The 19326-nt window shown below is 30.5% G+C and overlaps 1 protein-coding gene across 3 annotated transcripts in view; it reads left to right on the plus strand.

The window, feature by feature from the left end:
* LOC139502362 (KICSTOR complex protein SZT2-like) overlaps positions 1-19326 on the plus strand; it is a 106283-nt gene that overhangs the window by 24939 nt on the left and 62018 nt on the right. For all 3 annotated transcript variants that reach the window (XM_071291826.1, XM_071291831.1, XM_071291832.1), the window contains exons 21-22: positions 16518-16636; positions 17048-17202. In XM_071291826.1, the coding sequence (XP_071147927.1) occupies positions 16518-16636; positions 17048-17202 (274 nt within the window). The remainder of the gene's footprint in view (positions 1-16517; positions 16637-17047; positions 17203-19326) is intronic.

Raw genomic sequence — 19326 nt, forward strand, 5'->3', positions numbered from 1 at the left:
TGTATAAGCGATTTTTATAAAATAGATACCAAAAGATGTAGAAATGTTTGAAGTTTTATTGTTTATTTGGTTATAATTTTCTTGAGTTTCGTTTTCATCATCTGATGAGTTAAACACAAATGCAAATTTTTACGATTTAATTTGGTTAGAATAATAGCAAACTTTTCAAGAAATATATTTCTTTGTGTTCATCTCGTCAGAAAATTAAAATGAGCATGAATAATATCAAAACCAAATAAACAATAAAACTCCAGACATTTCTTCATCTTTTGGTATCTATATTATGAAAATCGCTCATACAGTTACTTCGTAATAATTTTTTCAAAAATATTGATTTTAATTGAAATGATAGGACTTTTTTTGAGTGGGAACTCACTTTTGTCCAATGACTGTAGAATTATAGTTATCAGTTATTTTGCGATTCAGCAACAAGCTTTGAAATTGACCATTTCATGTATGTCAATGTGAAAATCCCCTCAAGAAATAAAAATTATAACTTTAGAATTGTGTAGTATTGACACAAAAATGAGTTTGTGTGTGTGCATGTGTGTGTTTGTTGTTACAACATTACTGAACATACAGTATTCTTGGAATGTTTTTAGATCAGGATCATATGTAACTCACATTAAATCCTTGATATGATAATGTGTTATTCTTAATCCAAAGTCAAATCTGTAATGTGTCTCATTGGCAATCATACCACATCTTCTTTTTTATATCAAATCTGTAATATGTGTTTTAAAGTCAGTGTCTAACCTGTAGGCACTGGCTTTCAACTGAACTGTATGATGTTTGCTGGGGGTCTTGACTATGGATGCTTGTCTATAATTACGACAGCAACATAACAATATAAGCCTACATATTTGAAAAGGTCCTCTGGTAAAGGATACAATCTTCCTATAGTAGAAATGTATAGATTAATATTTTGCCTATCACAATGACATAGAATTATTGAAGGTTTTGTATTTTGATAATCAGTAATTAACACATTCTGGGTAATTTTATTTTTAAATAAACACCAAGGCATTGTTATCAACATCGTATACAATGGATACCCACTTGATGGTATAATGTTTTTTATTGTACAAACATCCGTGGAAAAGTAGATATTTTTTAATCAGGCCAAATTGCAGGTCGGATACTTTGACTAGAGTGTGAATAAGTCATTCTAAAAACTTTTGAAAGCCGTTGAGAAAAATTAAACTTTATCCAGAAGTAAAATAGTACAATGTACATGTATAAACAGGCTCTATATGAACTTTAAAGCAGTTTAAGTCAAATTATAAAAATGATAGATTTCCATATTGGAAGTAGTCATTCATGATAAATGATTTTCTGGATGTGCTTCTTCATGAGGTAATTCATCTGTGCAATAAATCCTGATAAAACTTTCTGATTGCACAAGAGTCCCTCTAGCTTACAAAAGGTTACAGAAAATGTACTAACTGGTACCTGTTTTCATTCATAGCTAAGTTTAATGGGAGATTCTAAGAGAATGGAAAATAGAATTGCTAAAATCATAGGAAATCAAATTTTGTTTCCCTGAACACAAAATTATTTTTACTGATAATAAAATTGTCTAAGAAACCATTTATTATCAAAATAATTGTAAACCAATGCATTTGAATGATAATTATCTCATGTAAAACACTGGAAAACAGTGGGCAGATCCAGGGGTTCCAGGGGTTGAACCCCCCTTATTTTTGGTGGATCAATGCATTTGAATGGGGACATGCAGTTGGAACCCCCTCTTTGTCCTGGGTTAAAACATTGCTGTTTTCTGCCCTGTTCTTTTGCAAATAATCAAAAACTGGTTTAGGTTGCAATTACCTGTGAATATAAAAAACAAGATACCAAATGACACAGAAATTTACAACTATATGCCTTCAATAATGAGCGAAGCCTGTACCTCATAGTCAGCTATAAAAGGTCCCTAATGACAACTGTAAAACAATTCAAATGAGAAAACTAATGGCATAATTTATGTACAAAAAATAAACAATTAAAAATATGTAACACATCAACAAACGACAACCCACTGAATCACAGGCTCCTGACTTTAGACAGGCACTTACATACAGAATGTGACGTAGTTAAACATGTTAGCTGGATCCCAACCTACCCAATCTTAAAAAGTAGGAAATATGAAATCAAATGATAGTTACTTTTAAATCGATTAAAGTGTTTTTGTTACAATCAGTAAATTTCTGTGTTAAAACAACAAACCTATATTAAATATAGACAAATGTAGACAAAAATTATCTTTCCATTGATTAGCCAGAACTTTGTACAACACTGGATTAGACTTGTAACTGTTTTATCTGTAGTAATCAGATTATAGAAATCACCCCAGCCGTTCAAAGGACAGGATGATGAACCTTTGATTTTCAAATGTCATAAAATTCATTGTTGATAAATAATTTGTTAAACATGTAATAGATAACAGAATTTAGTAGTATAGTTATACATGTAGAAGGTCAATAAGCACTAATTTGTCATTCTTTTAAAAAAAATATCCATTCATTATTCATTCATTAACAATTTTTAATCGAAACTAAAAAAACATAAAACACTGAATGATACAAAATGTACTATATTAAAATTGTTATCAAAATTTAAGAGTAAAAGTATTTGATAACAAGATTTATTTTTATTATATATAGGTTATTTATAATTATGATTACTCTACATTTATTTATTTTTATTATATATAGGTTATTTATAATTATGATTACTCTACATTTATTTGTTCATTGGTCATTATTTAGACCACTTAATATCATCATGATGTAAAGTTAGGTTAATTTTCGGCTTATTATTAACAATGTTGTGAAAATTCATTTTAGAAACCTTTGACAAGTTTACCAGTACTTTGTATTTTCACACCCAGAATGTTCAAATTATGTTTTTTCAAGAGATGATTTGAGAAATTTCTTGTTGAAATAAATATTGCTTCAGTGAATTAGCATAATGCCTGAAAATAAAATAACCTAATTTTATAGGTATTTTTTTCACAGGCAATTGCTCGTGATTATACTTACACAAGATCTGAATTTTTGGATCTGTGATCCCCCTTAAAAAGGAATGAACTCATATGAAAGGATGCTTCATTCCAAAATACACCGAAAAGATCAGTACTGGTGATTACATACTGTAGGAATGGAGGCACCAATCCCAACACATAAATCATTCTGTGTGTCAAACATAAAGGATGCATACCTTAGTGCAAACATTTTGTTTGTGGTCACAGGGAGGGTGCCTCTGTCCAAACAACAAACTATTATAGGTGTGTGATCATTTAGGGAGTGATGAATCCACCCAAAAGACATAAAACATAGGTGTTTGATCACATAGTGAGGGAGGTTTCTGTCCAAAAATATTACCATTAGGTGTTTGATCACAAAGTGAGGGAGGTTTCTGTCCAAACATATTACCATTAGGTGTTTGGTCACATAGTGAGGGAGGTTTCTGTCCAAACATATTACCATTAGGTGTTTGATCACATAGTGAGGGAGATTTCTGTCCAAACATATTATCATTAGGTGTTTGATCACATAGGGTGGGATGCTTCTGTCCAAACATATTACCATTAGGTGTTTGATCACATAGTGAGGGAGGTTTCAGTCCAAACATATTACCATTAGGTGTTTGATCACATAGTGAGGGAGATTTCTGTCCAAACATATTACCATTAGGTGTTTGATCACATAGTGAGGGAGGTTTCAGTCCAAACATATTACCATTAGGTGTTTGATCACATAGTGAGGGAGGTTTCAGTCCAAACATATTACCATTAGGTGTTTGGTCACATAGTGAGGGAGGTTTCTGTCCAAACATATTACCATTAGGTGTTTGATCACATAGTGAGGGAGGTTTCTGTCCAAACATATTACCATTAGGTGTTTGATCACATAGTGAGGGAGGTTTCTGTCCAAACATATTACCATTAGGTGTTTGATCACATAGTGAGGGAGGTTTCAGTCCAAACATATTACCATTAGGTGTTTGGTCACATAGTGAGGGAGGTTTCAGTCCAAACATATTACCATTAGGTGTTTGATCACATAGTGAGGGAGGTTTCTGTCCAAACATATAACCATTAGGTGTTTGATCACATAGTGAGGGAGGTTTCTGTCCAAACATATTACCATTAGGTGTTTGATCACATAGTGAGGGAGGTTTCTGTCCAAACATATTACCATTAGGTGTTTGATCACATAGTGAGGGAGTTTTTAGTCCAAACATATTACCATTAGGTGTTTGGTCACATAGTGAGGGAGGTTTCTGTCCAAACATATTACCATTAGGTGTTTGGTCACATAGTGAGGGAGGTTTCTGTCCAAAAGACATATAACATTAGGTGTGTCTTTACATACAGACGGAGGTCTCAGTCCAAACCTATTAATAGTAGGTGCTTGATTACATATGGAGAGATGCTTCTGCCCAAAACACATACAACAAAAGGTGTGTGATGCTTTAGTCACAAACACAGAAAACACTGAGTATTTGCTCACATGGGGAAGTTCGCATCTGTCCAATATGCATACATCATTAGATATTTGACTACATAGGGAGGAATGCCTCTGTTCAAAACACATATAATATTAAATGTGTGTTCACATAGGAAAGGATGCATTTGTCCAAAACACATAAAACATTAGGTGTGTGATCACATAGGGAAGGATGCTTCAGTCCCTAATTCATAAAATTTCAGGCTCAATCAAATAAGAAGGGATGCTCTCTCCAAAACATATGAAACATAAGATGTGTAATCACATAGAAAGAAATACCTCAATTGTAGACTAAAATCAAGTGGTTTGCTACCTAAAGATACAAGTCTTAGTTTCAGACACAATTGTCTGTATTGAACTTTTGTAAGTTGAAAAATTACATGAACTTTTCAGTGGAATACTTTTTGATTTACAATGATTCATGTATAATGATTATACTTGAATATATTGATCAACTCTTTGAAAATGAAAAAAACAACATTATTAGACATGGTTAACAAGGGTCAGCAGTCTTCATGCTTAATCCCAAGTCCACAATACCAGGCTTGTGAAATTGCTTTGGTCTTGTCAAATTCTTCTCTACAAGCCAACAGAATTCAACTAGAAATTTCATAAAATTGAGTTTCAGGCTTGTGGATTCAAAACTGTGAAGACTGGGTCAGTCAGGCATGTTTATAATTAGACATTTGCAATTAAACACATGCCAACTGACTCAAGTTTAGTAAATAGATCAATTTCTGAAAAGAATAGTAAATAGACCAAGTTCAGAAAATATGTGAATTTCTGATTTGGATATACATATTTATTGTCTAGGTCATGTGTTATAAAACCGTATAGATAGATACTATATATTTAGTAGTATCTTTACCTCCTTTATCTACCACTTAGTAAAAGCAATCACCTAATTAACAATATTTTAACGAGTGTGTCCATAATTAGCCGTAGACATATAACTTTTTTATCACAGGCCATAAGGACATGAACTTGACATAACAATTTTGTCTTAATATAAAGTGTTTACTTTGCCCTAATTTATTTCTTTATGATAATATATTATCTCTTATCAATTAGGATTTCAATGGTTTTTAAATTAAATTGATTTTTATTTGATTTTTCCTTCAATTTGTTCAAACAAAAAGGTAAATGAAAGCCACATTCCATTGCCGAGAGTGTGTATTTTTCAATGATAATTCACATATTAATTTTTGTCTAATTAGAATTTGATTATGCATTAATGCAATATAAATATTCTTGGTCATGTGTGTGTGGTAGGGAGATTAGACTTTGTCTTGACCTGTTATCCCTTTGTTAAGATAATAGAATCTTCCTGTCGAGGTCTAAGTACAAAGTCAGTGTTTGTAAGCTCTTCAAGACCTAATAAAATGCTGGACAGCTCTACAGTTTCAATCAGGTGTGCTTCAGGTAAAACACGGGTAATACAGGACCACTGGAGGAGACAAGGTAAAGTTTAGTTGTTCTTTATGTCTAAGGTTTATACGGTTTAAGGATTAAGTTTGATACAAGTAGAGTTTTCCTGTGTCTTAAATCAGATGACCTATCATATCCTTGTGTCACAGTCAAGTATATCAGCTGTTCTCGTGGTGTTTCATACAATGTAGCTTTATATGTTTATACATTATACTTATTGTTTTTGTGGATGTACATCACCTTCCTTGTGATTGTATTTTAAAATCATCTTTAGATTATGGCTTATAGTTAATTTTATATGGATACGTTTTCTATGGTTTTTTGGTTACTATTCAGTAAGTTGTTTTGGCTACAACATAAGATGCAGTTAAGTGATGGGTTTTAAGTTGCACACTATTTTATTTTAATGTCTTGTTTCATTTGTAATTTTGTAAACAACAGTACAAAGATTTGTCATCATTGTATATGATATGTTGTAGTTATAATTGTCTGTTTGTTAATGGCACTTTAGTATTGAACACTATTTCTGTATTGGGAATTATTTAGCTGTATAGTATTTCTATTCCAAGTGTATGACTGGTTATATGAAGAGTCCCTTTTGCTGTTACACTCAGGCAGTGGGATTTGTATTGTCACCTGATGTGTGGAACAAGATGCAATATTGTAGTTCTGGTGTTCATTTGAATGGTCATTTGCCTGTGAAATTTCCAATACTGCCTTGTTTAGTTTATTTTTATGCTCAACTGTTTTTGGTTTTATTAACCAGCTTGTTAGTTGTAGTGAGTTAAAATGTTTTGTTAACAGTTTGGTGGGACTACCTGTGAAGTTAGTTGTGTGAATTGTCTGCAAGTCTGCTATTTTTATATGTCGAAGGCTTTGGTCTTGCTCTTTTGTATAGTGAGTTGTCAGCCTGCCTGCTCATTATGATAAGTTGGAAGGTTTGGTCTTAGCAGTCTATTGTGTTGCCAGATCTAACTCTTCCAGCTCATTATAATTGAGCCACTACCACCACACACAGAGACCAAGAATATATATTGTTAACTTTCTATTTACTTAAATAGCCTGAGTTGATCTTGATTTATAAAGGTGTTTACCATAGAAACTTGTATTGAATAGACACTACTTGAAATTTAAAAATGCATTTACTAGAGGGTGAATGAAGCTTTTTTAATTTGTGATCATTTTTTTTGTTTTGAAAGAAACACTTGAGTTGTGCATTTAACTGACTTACATGTCAAAATTATCTAAATTTTGCCCTTTACTGAACAATTTAAAAAAAAAATCATCCTTGAGATTTTGTCTAAATATAAACTTAAATATTTGAAGCATATGAGATAGTTTCTAGACGACAGCATGACTTTTCGGTATGGACACACTATCAGCGTTACATTTTATCATGCCTTAAGACAAACCACCTGTTGTTTCCAGTATAATTTCAAACCTCTTGTGTTCAAGTTAATCTGTTCCTATCATATTTAAAGGGGGGAAATCTTGCCATCATTTTGAACCCTTTGTTTGTTTTAAGAACAATGAGTTAATTTTTTTTTCTCTTTATCTGTAGGAATGTGTTTTATGAAAAGGTATAATCTCAAGATTTAAAAAAAAAAAAATTGATGCAAACCTGAAGTTATCATATTTAAAAAAAAAATCACATTATTTAACCGTGAGAACATATTACACTGAATTAAGGCAGTTAAAGAAATATAAATTGAAGATATCGATAGTTGATACAGAAATAAGAGGGAGGATACTGGTAATATAATCTAAATTAAGAATATAGAATTGAGGGGTCACTACTGGTAGTATATTGTAAATAAGGTATACTGATAGCTAAATACAGAATGTAAAAGGAGGGGCAACATGTTAAATAATGTAAATAAGGCTACTGTTAGCTAAATATGAAGATGATTGGTCAATATCTGAAGTAGTAATTCCTATCACTTATACCAATGGGATAAACTAAGAGAAAATGGTAAAAATGGGTCCACGAAAGTTCATTTGACAATTTCAAAATGTTTTTGGTTTACTGTAGACCAGAAAAATGTGTATGAAATATTTGTTAAAATGGTTTTCTTTGGTATTTGGTATTGAGCTTGTAGAATTAATTCAAACTGTGATCTAATACATGTTGGTCATAGAAAATCACAAAATGTTAAAACCTTAAAACAGGAGAGTTGACATTATAGTAGTATTATAAATCTGTCATATTTTGCTATTAAAATAAGTATTACCTAAGAATTCATTTGTTTGGCCTTACAGATTTATAATAATATAAAGGAAATCCTAAAAAGTTGTGTTATTATCCCTAAAGTTAAAATAATAGTTCAGTTGTAAGTGGCTTATCTCAAAAATCTTGACAAACTTCTTATATACATGGAAACTTTTCCACAGTTCACAATTGTACTCTTAAAACTTATAATATACCAATTAAGGATATGAGATAATTATACACTTTTAACAAATTGACAACTTCTCTAGTATAGAATTGTAAGTGGGTAAATTTTGTGGTCTTTTGTATTTAAAGGGAAACAATTGGTGATGGTAAAAACAATGCAGGTTTTTTTCACAATAAATTGGCACATATTATTCTCCTGTATGACTTTTATGTAGTTATTTTCATTTAAGAGATTTCTGGTTTTGTCAGTTATAATCACTCCACAAATATTTGTTCCCACATAAGTGATAAACCAAATTTGTAAACTTTGCCAGATTATTTTAAGACCCCATTATATAAAGATGAGTATAAGTGTTTGCTATTTATATTATAATAAATGGATCAGATTTGTTCCTGAGTAAACAGAGATCTGTACATACAGGATGATAGCTTTCTAAAATTAGTTGATTAAGCAAACTTAGGCTATCATACTTATACATGTTTTATTTAAAAGCATGTTTATTTTATTTTTTAATGAAATTAGCTTTAAAATCAAAATAGTGTGAAAATCCATTTTAATCTGACTATCGATTGTCTCACAATTGCATTAATGATTGCAATATAATAAAAGCTTTCCTGATGGCAAGAAATAAGTATCTATTATGCCATGTAAAGTAAATTTCCTTCCAAATCAGACATAAGTCTGATCGGGAAAAAAATGTTTTACTCATACACATGATACAAAATTGAAAAATGTTCAACCATGTCATCATAAATTTGATCAAGTTTGGACAAGTACATTTAAAAAATCTATTAGAAGTTTATTTGCTAATTCGACTGATTTCTCAAGCAGCGGTCAATCTGGGGAAGGGGGGAGGGTACTAAACCCCCAGAATATGTAAATAATTTATTCGTAAAACAATAGAATAATATTTACTTTTTATTGATAGAATAGTTATAAGAGGTGCTATCCCCCCGAAAAAAAACCCCACCTAAAACAGTCTTAATCTTTCCTTGATGCAACCTATATTTGAAATACCTAAACTCAATGGAAAAATTATGAACATTGCACAAGTAATTGATGACTTAATTAAAAACCTAATAAACTTATTTATCTATGAATATTATCAGGAAATTTTGTGTGAATTATTTAGATGAGGATTAATGGTTTAAATTGTTTGTGCTCTCTTATCTCCTTGAATCAAAGAGTATTTCATATCTAATGTTGACAAAGCTAAATCCTGTCCATCAAAATCTCTTAACATTAACCTATATTGAGGCACACAATTTACAGTATTATTTCTCAAGATTTTTTGTTATAATATCAATACTTCATTTTAAGATTGAACATTATGTTCAGTTCATTTTGTAGAAATGCTAAATAGAAATCATTGCTTAATACTTCATAAAAAAAACTAGAGCAACATTGCAACCCGTGCATGGGCCTTAAATAGGAAGTATTTTCAATAAGTAATCCTGTGTGGTATTCAGATCTCTTGGTTGTAAAGCATAGTTGGTACATTTGAAGACGGTAGAATAGTGGTAAATTTTGGTATATACATGTACATTGTAACTGGTAAATTTTGCCTTAATCCCACTAACAATTAAATTCCATGTGGTCTGTAAAAATGTTCATGTATTTCCTTCCACATTCCTACCATTTCAATGCATGTTGATATGTGTAATAGTGACTTATTCATACATATCAACATATAAAAAGTTTTTTTTTACAGTTTTGGTTTTCTGTGAAGTGTTTCATTAGTGTGACTTTTCATACATTTTAAACAGCAAATATTTATGGTAAAAAATATTGGAAATTGGTAATGTCTTTGTGGAATTTGGGATAAATTTTGAATATTTCTATTGGAAATATATTTCAATCACTGAGAGCTTAAATACTGCAAAGTTTTTCTCATGTCATATATTTGGCTCATGTCAAAGTGTCCTTTTGAATATTTATGTGGCTGCATGCATAAATTATTCAAACTTGCAAATTTTTAGTAATCATATGAAATTATATCAGAGAATTTACTATCTATTATATTAAGTTATATGGAAAGTTATTCAATAATTGATTATATGGAATTATTTGTAAATAATGGCATAGCCAGGATAGTAAATTCACCAATAAATACTTTATAAATTTGTGGTATAAATAATGATACTAGTATTAGTACAATGAATGATGTTCACAAAAATTAACAGGATTTATTAAAATTAATAGATGTCACAGGAAACTCTTCTTACGACTTGTCCCAGACTCCAAATCACCCCAAACAAAGAATTTTAAAACAATACATGTGTTTATTGAGCATCCAAAGCAGTGATATTTTACACTGGAAATTAAACATCTATAATAGCATATGACTTTCACATACTAAGATTGCTTCTAATGCTTTTTTTTTTTATAAAATGTGAAATAGTGGAATTACCCCTCCATTTTGTTCACTAGGCATGAATAAGTACATATTTTCAGTTCTTCTATTTAATTGAAATAAAAGAATCCACCTTCATATTACGTCCAGAAAATCAAAGGTGAGATAGGTATGGGACACATGTTTGGCTATCTCCCCCTCAACAATATAACATAGAAAAATCAATTCCTGTCAGTGTTATCTGTCTTTATAAATTATATAAATGGTTGTATATCTTAAGTATGCTAAAGTCTTCTATTTACATTTTATAATAGTTTGCCACTTGTGGAAAAAAATTAATGACACAGATTTGTGTATGATACCACTAAGGATAGTAATGCAATGTCAGCGTTTGTTAAGTTCTGAAAAAAGAGCCATTCCTTTTTGCGTATTATTTTAAAATTATTTCTTGCAATATAATAACAGTTATTGTTTAAAAGATGGAGTAAATTTTGAACTGTGTTTTAAAAAATTCATAAAAATTTGTAAAGTATCTGCTTAGAGTTCTTGAATCCATTCGTTTCAAATATTATTTGATTTGTACATGCAACATTTCTACCAAATTCAGGAAAGACTTATAGTATAGTGACACTGGAATACTTCATTTGTAATCACTATTTAAAAAGGTACTTTAAAAAAAAAATTACAAACTATTCTGTATTTTGTCAACTAATATCTTTCCTATTTTCAATTTTAAGATCAAATTCTTTAATTTATAAATAGATAAATAGCACCTACAAATGTATAATTTGATAAGGAAAAACAAAACTAGGAAATTTTTTTGAAGAAAATGATAAGTGTATTCTAAATTTTATAAAATTTTGAACACAAATGATAATATATTATACCTTCCTTTAAAAATGATGACTATAGATAACGGGTAAAACAATTCATGTCTATACATATTCAATATTTAATATTTGTGCATTCTTGATGGGTCTCGCGTAGATAAGGGGACATGGTCAATGTTAGGTTTTAGGATGATCTCCGAATATTTGAGTAACTGTCATTACACGGTACAAATAGTATTAGGGTCGCCATATCCATATATTATAGTCCAGCTAGTTAACAACTCAGATTTGTTAAGACAAGCTGTAGTATAACAAGTGCTAGCTGGTTTGGGATTTCAGTTTTTTTAGGTTTTACATAGGTGAAGTTAAATCATTTTTGTGTGGTTGTTTTAACCTTCTTATTCAGGTAAAATTCAATTTATTCTTTTTTCACTTGTGCTTTTTTGTTTTTTATTGTCGTTGACTTTATTTTTCGATTTTCTACTTGTGAAAAACATAAAAAAAATGTTTAATTTCACTAAATATTTGAAGAGACAAATAAATTTAAAGGAAATAGATTAATGAGTTATTGTTTAAATTTAGATTTATAACTTTATTGGTTGTAGAAAACAATTTGTTTGCTTTGAGAACACACTTATAGTACTACAAAATTTATGTGTATATTCAACTCAGATATTTTTCTCAAGTTACACAATGTAGGGTTTATTTGTGGGTCGAATGAAATATAGATGAGCAAGCATTCTTATGTTGACCTGTTGAAATGATAAAGTGGTTATGACTTTGAAGTTGATTATTTTAAAAAAGTGTATCTGTCTTTAGTAAATAAGGATAGTTATTACTATATTCATTGACTGTAATATATCTGTAAAACAAATTCTGGACTACATTTGGCTAGATTTTAATTTTGCCAATTGGATTTTGAACTCTTGACTAAGTAGGACATAGTACAGTACTATTGGTTTGTTTTCTTTCTATTTCTTCTGTTTCTGCAGTTTTGACTGATCAAATCTATTGTTTTGTATGTATGTGTGATTTATTTTGTTGCTGATTCCAAAGCAATTATAAATCTTTGAAGAATTGTGATCGATATCAGTTGATTTGGAGGTTTTTGTTTGTTCTTTTGGAACCATGTCATTTGTATGATAGAATGTTTTGAAAAATTGCCTAATTTTTGTACTGGAGATTGTGAGGAGATTTATGAGGATTTTGAGACTAGGTGTAATTTGTAGTGGAGAGGGTTTTATCTCATCATAAAAATTAAGGATGAGATTCAACTCCTCCAACTGCAGGCGTTCACCTGATAACTACTAACCTCAACTAACCTGACTAACCGTTGGAATAACTACACTAACCAAAGATTAATCTCCTGTGAGTAACTAACTCTACTTAGATTGAAACTGGATACTGTGAGTAACTAACTCTACTCAGATTGAAACTGGATACTGTGAGTAACTAACTCTACTCAGATTGAAACTGTAAGTAAGCTAATATTATAACTAACAAAAAATAATTCTAAATAGATAATTATAAGTACTGGTATCTGAAAAGTTCTTGTCATATAATTTGTTTTGATATACCATTTTTTGCCTAAATTAATTGATTAAGTGCACCTTGTTCAAGATCAAATATATTTAACTTAACAGTTGCAATATTTTTTGTGAAGCTTCAGCAAGTTGCACACATATTTAGAATTTAGAAAAAAACAGTTTACACTGGAGTTATTCTAAACATGATACACTATTGTAAAGTTATACGTCTACCCTGGCAGCAAACTTGTAAGCGACGGCCCTGATGTATTCATGTCTGGAACATTCCTCCTTTCAAGTGCATGCATATTGATAAAAACGATAGTCCGTTTTTTCATGAACTGCAGTCCATTTCAGTTACTATACTGGCTTTGCAAGGTTTTATTTATTTGTGGTACCAATAAACGACTTGGTCTCCATTTTTCAGAACGTAGGATCTGATAATAAACTAAAAGTGTGATCATCAAATATTACACACTTAATTCTCCTGTTTTATGTCTAAATTGAAAATGTCCATCTAGAGTCTAGACACCTTGAACATGTGAACACTATATATAACATAAACCTTAGTGACTCTCAGCTTCAGAAATGAGTGAGTCATTGAACTCACCCCATTATCCAGAGAAATACTGTAGAGACAAACCTTTTAGAGCAATGAATATTTAATGCTTCCGTTATTGCTTACCTGAATTACCTGCAAAATGGCGCAAATGAAGTTTTTATTTTTTGGCGCATATGAAATATGACCTTGTGGCGCAAATGAAAGATTGTAATTTTCAAAAATTGGCGCAAATGCAATGCGCCCTCTAAGGTAGTTTACGGTATCTGAAAACTAATTACCTAACACAACTTTATAAAACAATTTCCACCTTGTTTAACATGTTGAAATTACAGGCATTACTCACAAACTAGTGTGTGGGAAATCTATGATCAAAAGATTATGATACCACTTGCCATTACAGTTGTGATATAATCCTCAGTCTTATGGCCTCATATGTGGTCATGGGATGACTGGGGGACTGATAGGCAATATTATGTATAATCATATTGTACCAGAAGAAAAAGAGATATGCTTGAACTTAGAATAATTTTTTTAATGAAATAATTTTATCAATATACTTTTATGCATTTATGTAAAATAGCATCGAAATGTATTCTTATTTTACATATAGCTTTAGTCAATATGATGCATTTTTGTAAATAAGCATCTAAATTTATTCTTATTTACATATAGCTTTAGTCTATATGAAAATGGACATAATTTTTATGCATAGTTTACAGAAAAATAGTGCACATGTGTTTCATAATTAAATATAGAACAATAATTTGTCATAATCATATGCATGTGCAATCTGAGAATGTGTCATATGTCACACATGTTATATAATATTAGAGGAATGCAGATATAGCACATTTTTCATAGGAATTATTATATTTATCTACTAAATAATTATGTTTACTTTGTATAAAACTATTCAAAAGAATTAAGTTAAATTTGGCTAATTTGCTCAAAATTTTAAGCATTTACTGCAAAACTATGACTTTACTATGAAACCATACCTATTCACATCATAAGAGAAGGGTTTGAAAATTACAGAAGTTATATTTTCATCCATGTCAATCAGTCCTGCGTAATATTGCATTTACTGTTTAGGAGTCTGTTTCACAAAAAACTTACGACTAAGATTTATCGCAAGTATTCTAAATTGTTCATGACTTATGACAAATCTTAATCATAATTTTTGTGAACCTACTCCATACTTTAATTGTAGGTTTTCCATAAAGAGATCTCTTGATATTTGTTATCATATATGCTTTGTCACACCAGGCTAGACTGATAGAAAATTGACATATTCAAGTATATCTATAAAATAGAGTTGTCCACACAGATATACCCTTTAGAATTAGACACCTAGATGCATGGCCAGTTCTCTGTCAACACAAAGGTGCCATACATCACTAAACAATCATGCACACGCATAATTTGGGACAAATGTTGTAAGAGAGCATTCAAATTAAACTAAAGGCAGGTTTTGATTTGCAGTAAGAAAAGAACCATGCATAATCTGAATGCTTAAGGTAAATTATTTGCTTTCAAGAAATGAAATGAAATGCAGTGGTAATAATTATAAATAGATAAAATGTCTGTATGCACACACAGGTTCATTAGACATTAACCTTTAGACACATCGTCTCATATTGTTTTAGGCTATCTGTTTAATCATGGGACGAGAACAAACTCGTCCTGTTGCCTGGGAAAGTTGGTCTTGTGATTAACGAGTGTTTAAACAGTACTTGATGTCAGCCATTTTGTAGCGTAAGACACCTCTTGGTGGATGGCTCTCCTATCTGTTCACAGATAAATCAACTAACAACTGATATATTTACTTCTTATCTGTTAAAGTTCATCATAACTTAATCTTAGGTTCTCTTTTAATATTTATAAATACATGTATAGTTTAAAATTCATAGGTTTTCATGCTTAAATAATATTTTCTGAAATTTTGTTTGATAAAGTTAAGAGTGTTATATAAACAGATTATAAATCTTTTTATAAGATAAGATTTTTTTTAGAAGTACTGTTTTATATATAGGTTTAAGCAGAACATTTAAAAAACATTCAGCTTTACCTAAGATTTCATTGTGTTCTGCCTTATATCTTTCATATATGCATGTATAAATACTATACATGCATGTGTGTATGTTTTGGGTGGGGTCGGGCCAGGAGTGTTTTATATGAACACTAGCACTAAATCTGTGCTGACTGGTGCTTTGTCTAGTCTTCCAAATACCACCATTTTAATTTTTGACAACATTGTAAAGACCCAATAATACTGTAATGTATATGAATATAAAATAAGAGAAGAACAATTGACATATTTGTTTTTGCTTTGTCTTTTCTGTGAGGGAAAAAAAACTGAAGCAATTTGTGTAGTCAAGTAATGAACCTTATGTTTTTACAAGAATGTTTGTGTTTTATTTTATTTTACACAATCAATCAAAATGTATTTATAGTTATAGCTATATAGGATGAATCTCAAAACCGCCATTAGAAATAAAAAAAGTGTTGGGATCTTTTTGTAGAGTTTGCTACATAACTTATTTGTTTGTAACTTATGAATTTTGTGACAGAATTGAAGGGAATAAATAATCTTGAAGTTATTCATCTTATTACAGAATAAAGCATCATAAAAAGTTTAACATATTTATCTTGTGACAGAAATAAGCTATGTTGACCCCCAAAACATTTATCAGAAAAAATGAATTTTTGTAATACATTTTTGTGAAATACATCCCCTAGAATTGATGATTGATCCTCTGCCATTAGAGGAAGACCCAATAATACTGTAATTTATATAAATATAAGATAAGAGAAGTACATTGTGACATTTTAAAGTATTTAAATATAATAGTAGCCTCTTCACAGTTTAGCATTGCTAAATCTCTTAGAAACGCTACATTGTCTATTTTAGTTTTTTCCAGTTGACCAAGAATGTATATCATGTATGGTGACCTTTGAACACTTAGTATGGGTGTGTGAGAATAATGCTGTTTTTCCCTCTGAAGATTTTTTCTGGCTGTACAATGATAGGTAAATATTGCAAGCCTTGTTTGAACTTGCTGTACAGTGGAAGGTAAATATTGCAAGCCTTGTATCAACTTGCAGTGCAGTCTAAATATTAGCATGTTGTTAAAGAACAGAATTTGGTGGAAATCTAGAAAGACATTTTTCAGATGCAAGCTTTACAGACTATTATTGTCAACATTATAGATTTAGGTTATTGTTTCAAACTAAATTTTTATTTGATGGTATTGCTTTTAAAGACTTATATAATTTTCACATTTTGTATCCTGTTTTCAGTCTTACGGTCTTACAGGAAGTCTATCTATATAGTTAATGATTAAAAATAAATTTCAATTTAATTTATATAATAACAAGCATAGACTTAAAATTTTCAGTGCATTAAAACAAATGAATGAAATCTCTATTTATGTATTGTAGTTTCTTTGGAAATGGACCTCCTAGCCAGTATGACAACAAACAGCAAGAGAAGACAACTCCACCAAACATACATCAGATGCCGTTCCCTTTTGATTTGCTGTCTTTGTTACCCAAAAGTCAACAGGCAGAAATTTTATTCTCAACATATATGTTGTGTATGTTATATTTAGAAAATCAAAATCATAATTCCCTTTGTTTTATTATGCTCCTGCTGTAGCAGAGGAGGCAATAAGTTTTGCCTTTGTCTATGTACGTCCCAAAATTGGTTTCTGTTCTCTAACTTTAGTTTGCCTCAACCAAATTTTATCAAACTTATACACAATAGATATGAGAAGATGTGGTATGAGTGCCAATGAGATAACTCTTCTTCCAAGTCACAATTTGTAAAAGGAAACCAATATAGGTCAAAGTGCAGTCTTACCTGAAACAATAGTATAACATCACAACATAGATTAATGCACTCTAAAATATTAATTGAAATGGCTTAACTCAATCAAAAGACATATTAACACAAGCAAGTGAACATACAATGAACGAATAAATTGATCTATGACACAATGTAAATCAATAAAATAAGGAGATGATGCTTATTAACACAAAGCACAGATCAAGTTTGAATTTTGGTGGCTTCACTTTTACTATTCTAGAGTTGTGCCCCTTTACAAATGGAAAAATTTGGGATTTTTTTTGTTTTCTTTCTCTAACTATAGTTTTCCTCAACCAAATGTTATGTAACTTATACACAATGCTCATTACCACAAAAACACAAGTTTGAAAACTGGTGGCATCACTTTTACTGTTCTAGAGTTATACCCCTTAACAAATGGAAAAATTGCTGCATTTTTCATTCTGTTCCCTAACTTAAAGTTTGCCTCAACTAAATGATAGGAAATTTATACACATGCTTATAACAATGTACCACAGAACTCAGATAAGTACAAATTTGGGTAGCATCATTTTTACAGTTCTTGAGTTATGTCCCTTTTTTACTTTTACATGCAAGCGGGGGACACAATCTCTATCTGTCGCATAAACACATTCCCCATTTTTTATTTTTTAAAAGACCTCACAGAACATGTTTAATTTTGACCCATTTTTGCACATGTCCCAAGTCAGGACCCCTTGTCTTTGTTAGTCTTGCAAGTTTTTAAAAATTTTAGTTCATTTTTATGTTTTGGAGTTGATTGTGAAGTCCATTTTACTTAAGTAGTACAAATTTGTGCTAAGTTTGAAGGCCCCTTGAAGGTTTTTTAGGACTGCAAGAGCCATCTTGCAAGCAAAACCCTGATGGGCATTTTGAAAAATTGGCAGTTATGTTTTTGACACATTCCCAATTTCAATTCTCAATTTTATTGATAAAGTAAAATCATGGATATGCTGCCATGTGACATCCACAAAAATTAAACTTTAAAAATGAGCACTACTCTGTTTAGAAATAACAAGTTTTTAAAAGACTCTTATAAACTGAAAGTATTTACTGTAGATTCATTATTATTCATTGGATACCAATTTTTGTGGATTTTGTTGTCATAGGTGAACCACGAAATGAAATTTTCAACGTATAACAAATTTCATAAGGCTTGTATGAAGACTTCAAGAAAAACCTCGAAATTAAATGTCCACAAACATGCAAGTTTTCCTCATCATCTAAAATTAGTACCCACGAAAATAAATGAATCCACAGTAAATAAAGAAACTAAAAAGGCAGAAAAAAAGTTAGGGTCAGTGTGTTTGTTTTCAAGATATACGAGCCATTGAAATTTTGGTGGGAAATAATTCTCTCAAGAATTTTCATTCCTTTAAGATTGGTGTCTTTGTTCTTTCAAAAATGATGAAAAAATAACAAGGACTTTATAAGATTTTAAAATATGTCACAGGAATCCATTCTTTTTACAATGAAAAGCATACATGGACTATTGTCAAATTGTTTATTGATGAGAAATTAAGCATGGATGCAATTTAGGTACTTCTCATTATGGAATCATAGATTTATATATATAGTTGTTTGGAGATTGGTTTCATCCTAATTCTAAGACTCAAAATGGATTCAAATTAAATAGGTGAAACTTTATAGTAAATAAGGATACATTTACTAAGTGAAACACAGAATAATAACTTATGTGTCGATCATAAATAAACATAAAGGAAAAAGCTGTCAAAATAGATGGGTACCCTCATTTTAAGTGTTAGCCATAGTGTAAAATAAATATTTTGCCACTGATGAAATTTTGACACAAGGTTTGTGACCACAAAAGGAAGGTAAGGATTGATTTTGAGAG

The sequence above is a fragment of the Mytilus edulis genome, chromosome 1 (assembly GCF_963676685.1).
Source record: "Mytilus edulis chromosome 1, xbMytEdul2.2, whole genome shotgun sequence".
In the NCBI taxonomy this organism is placed as follows: Eukaryota; Metazoa; Mollusca; class Bivalvia; order Mytilida; family Mytilidae; genus Mytilus; species Mytilus edulis.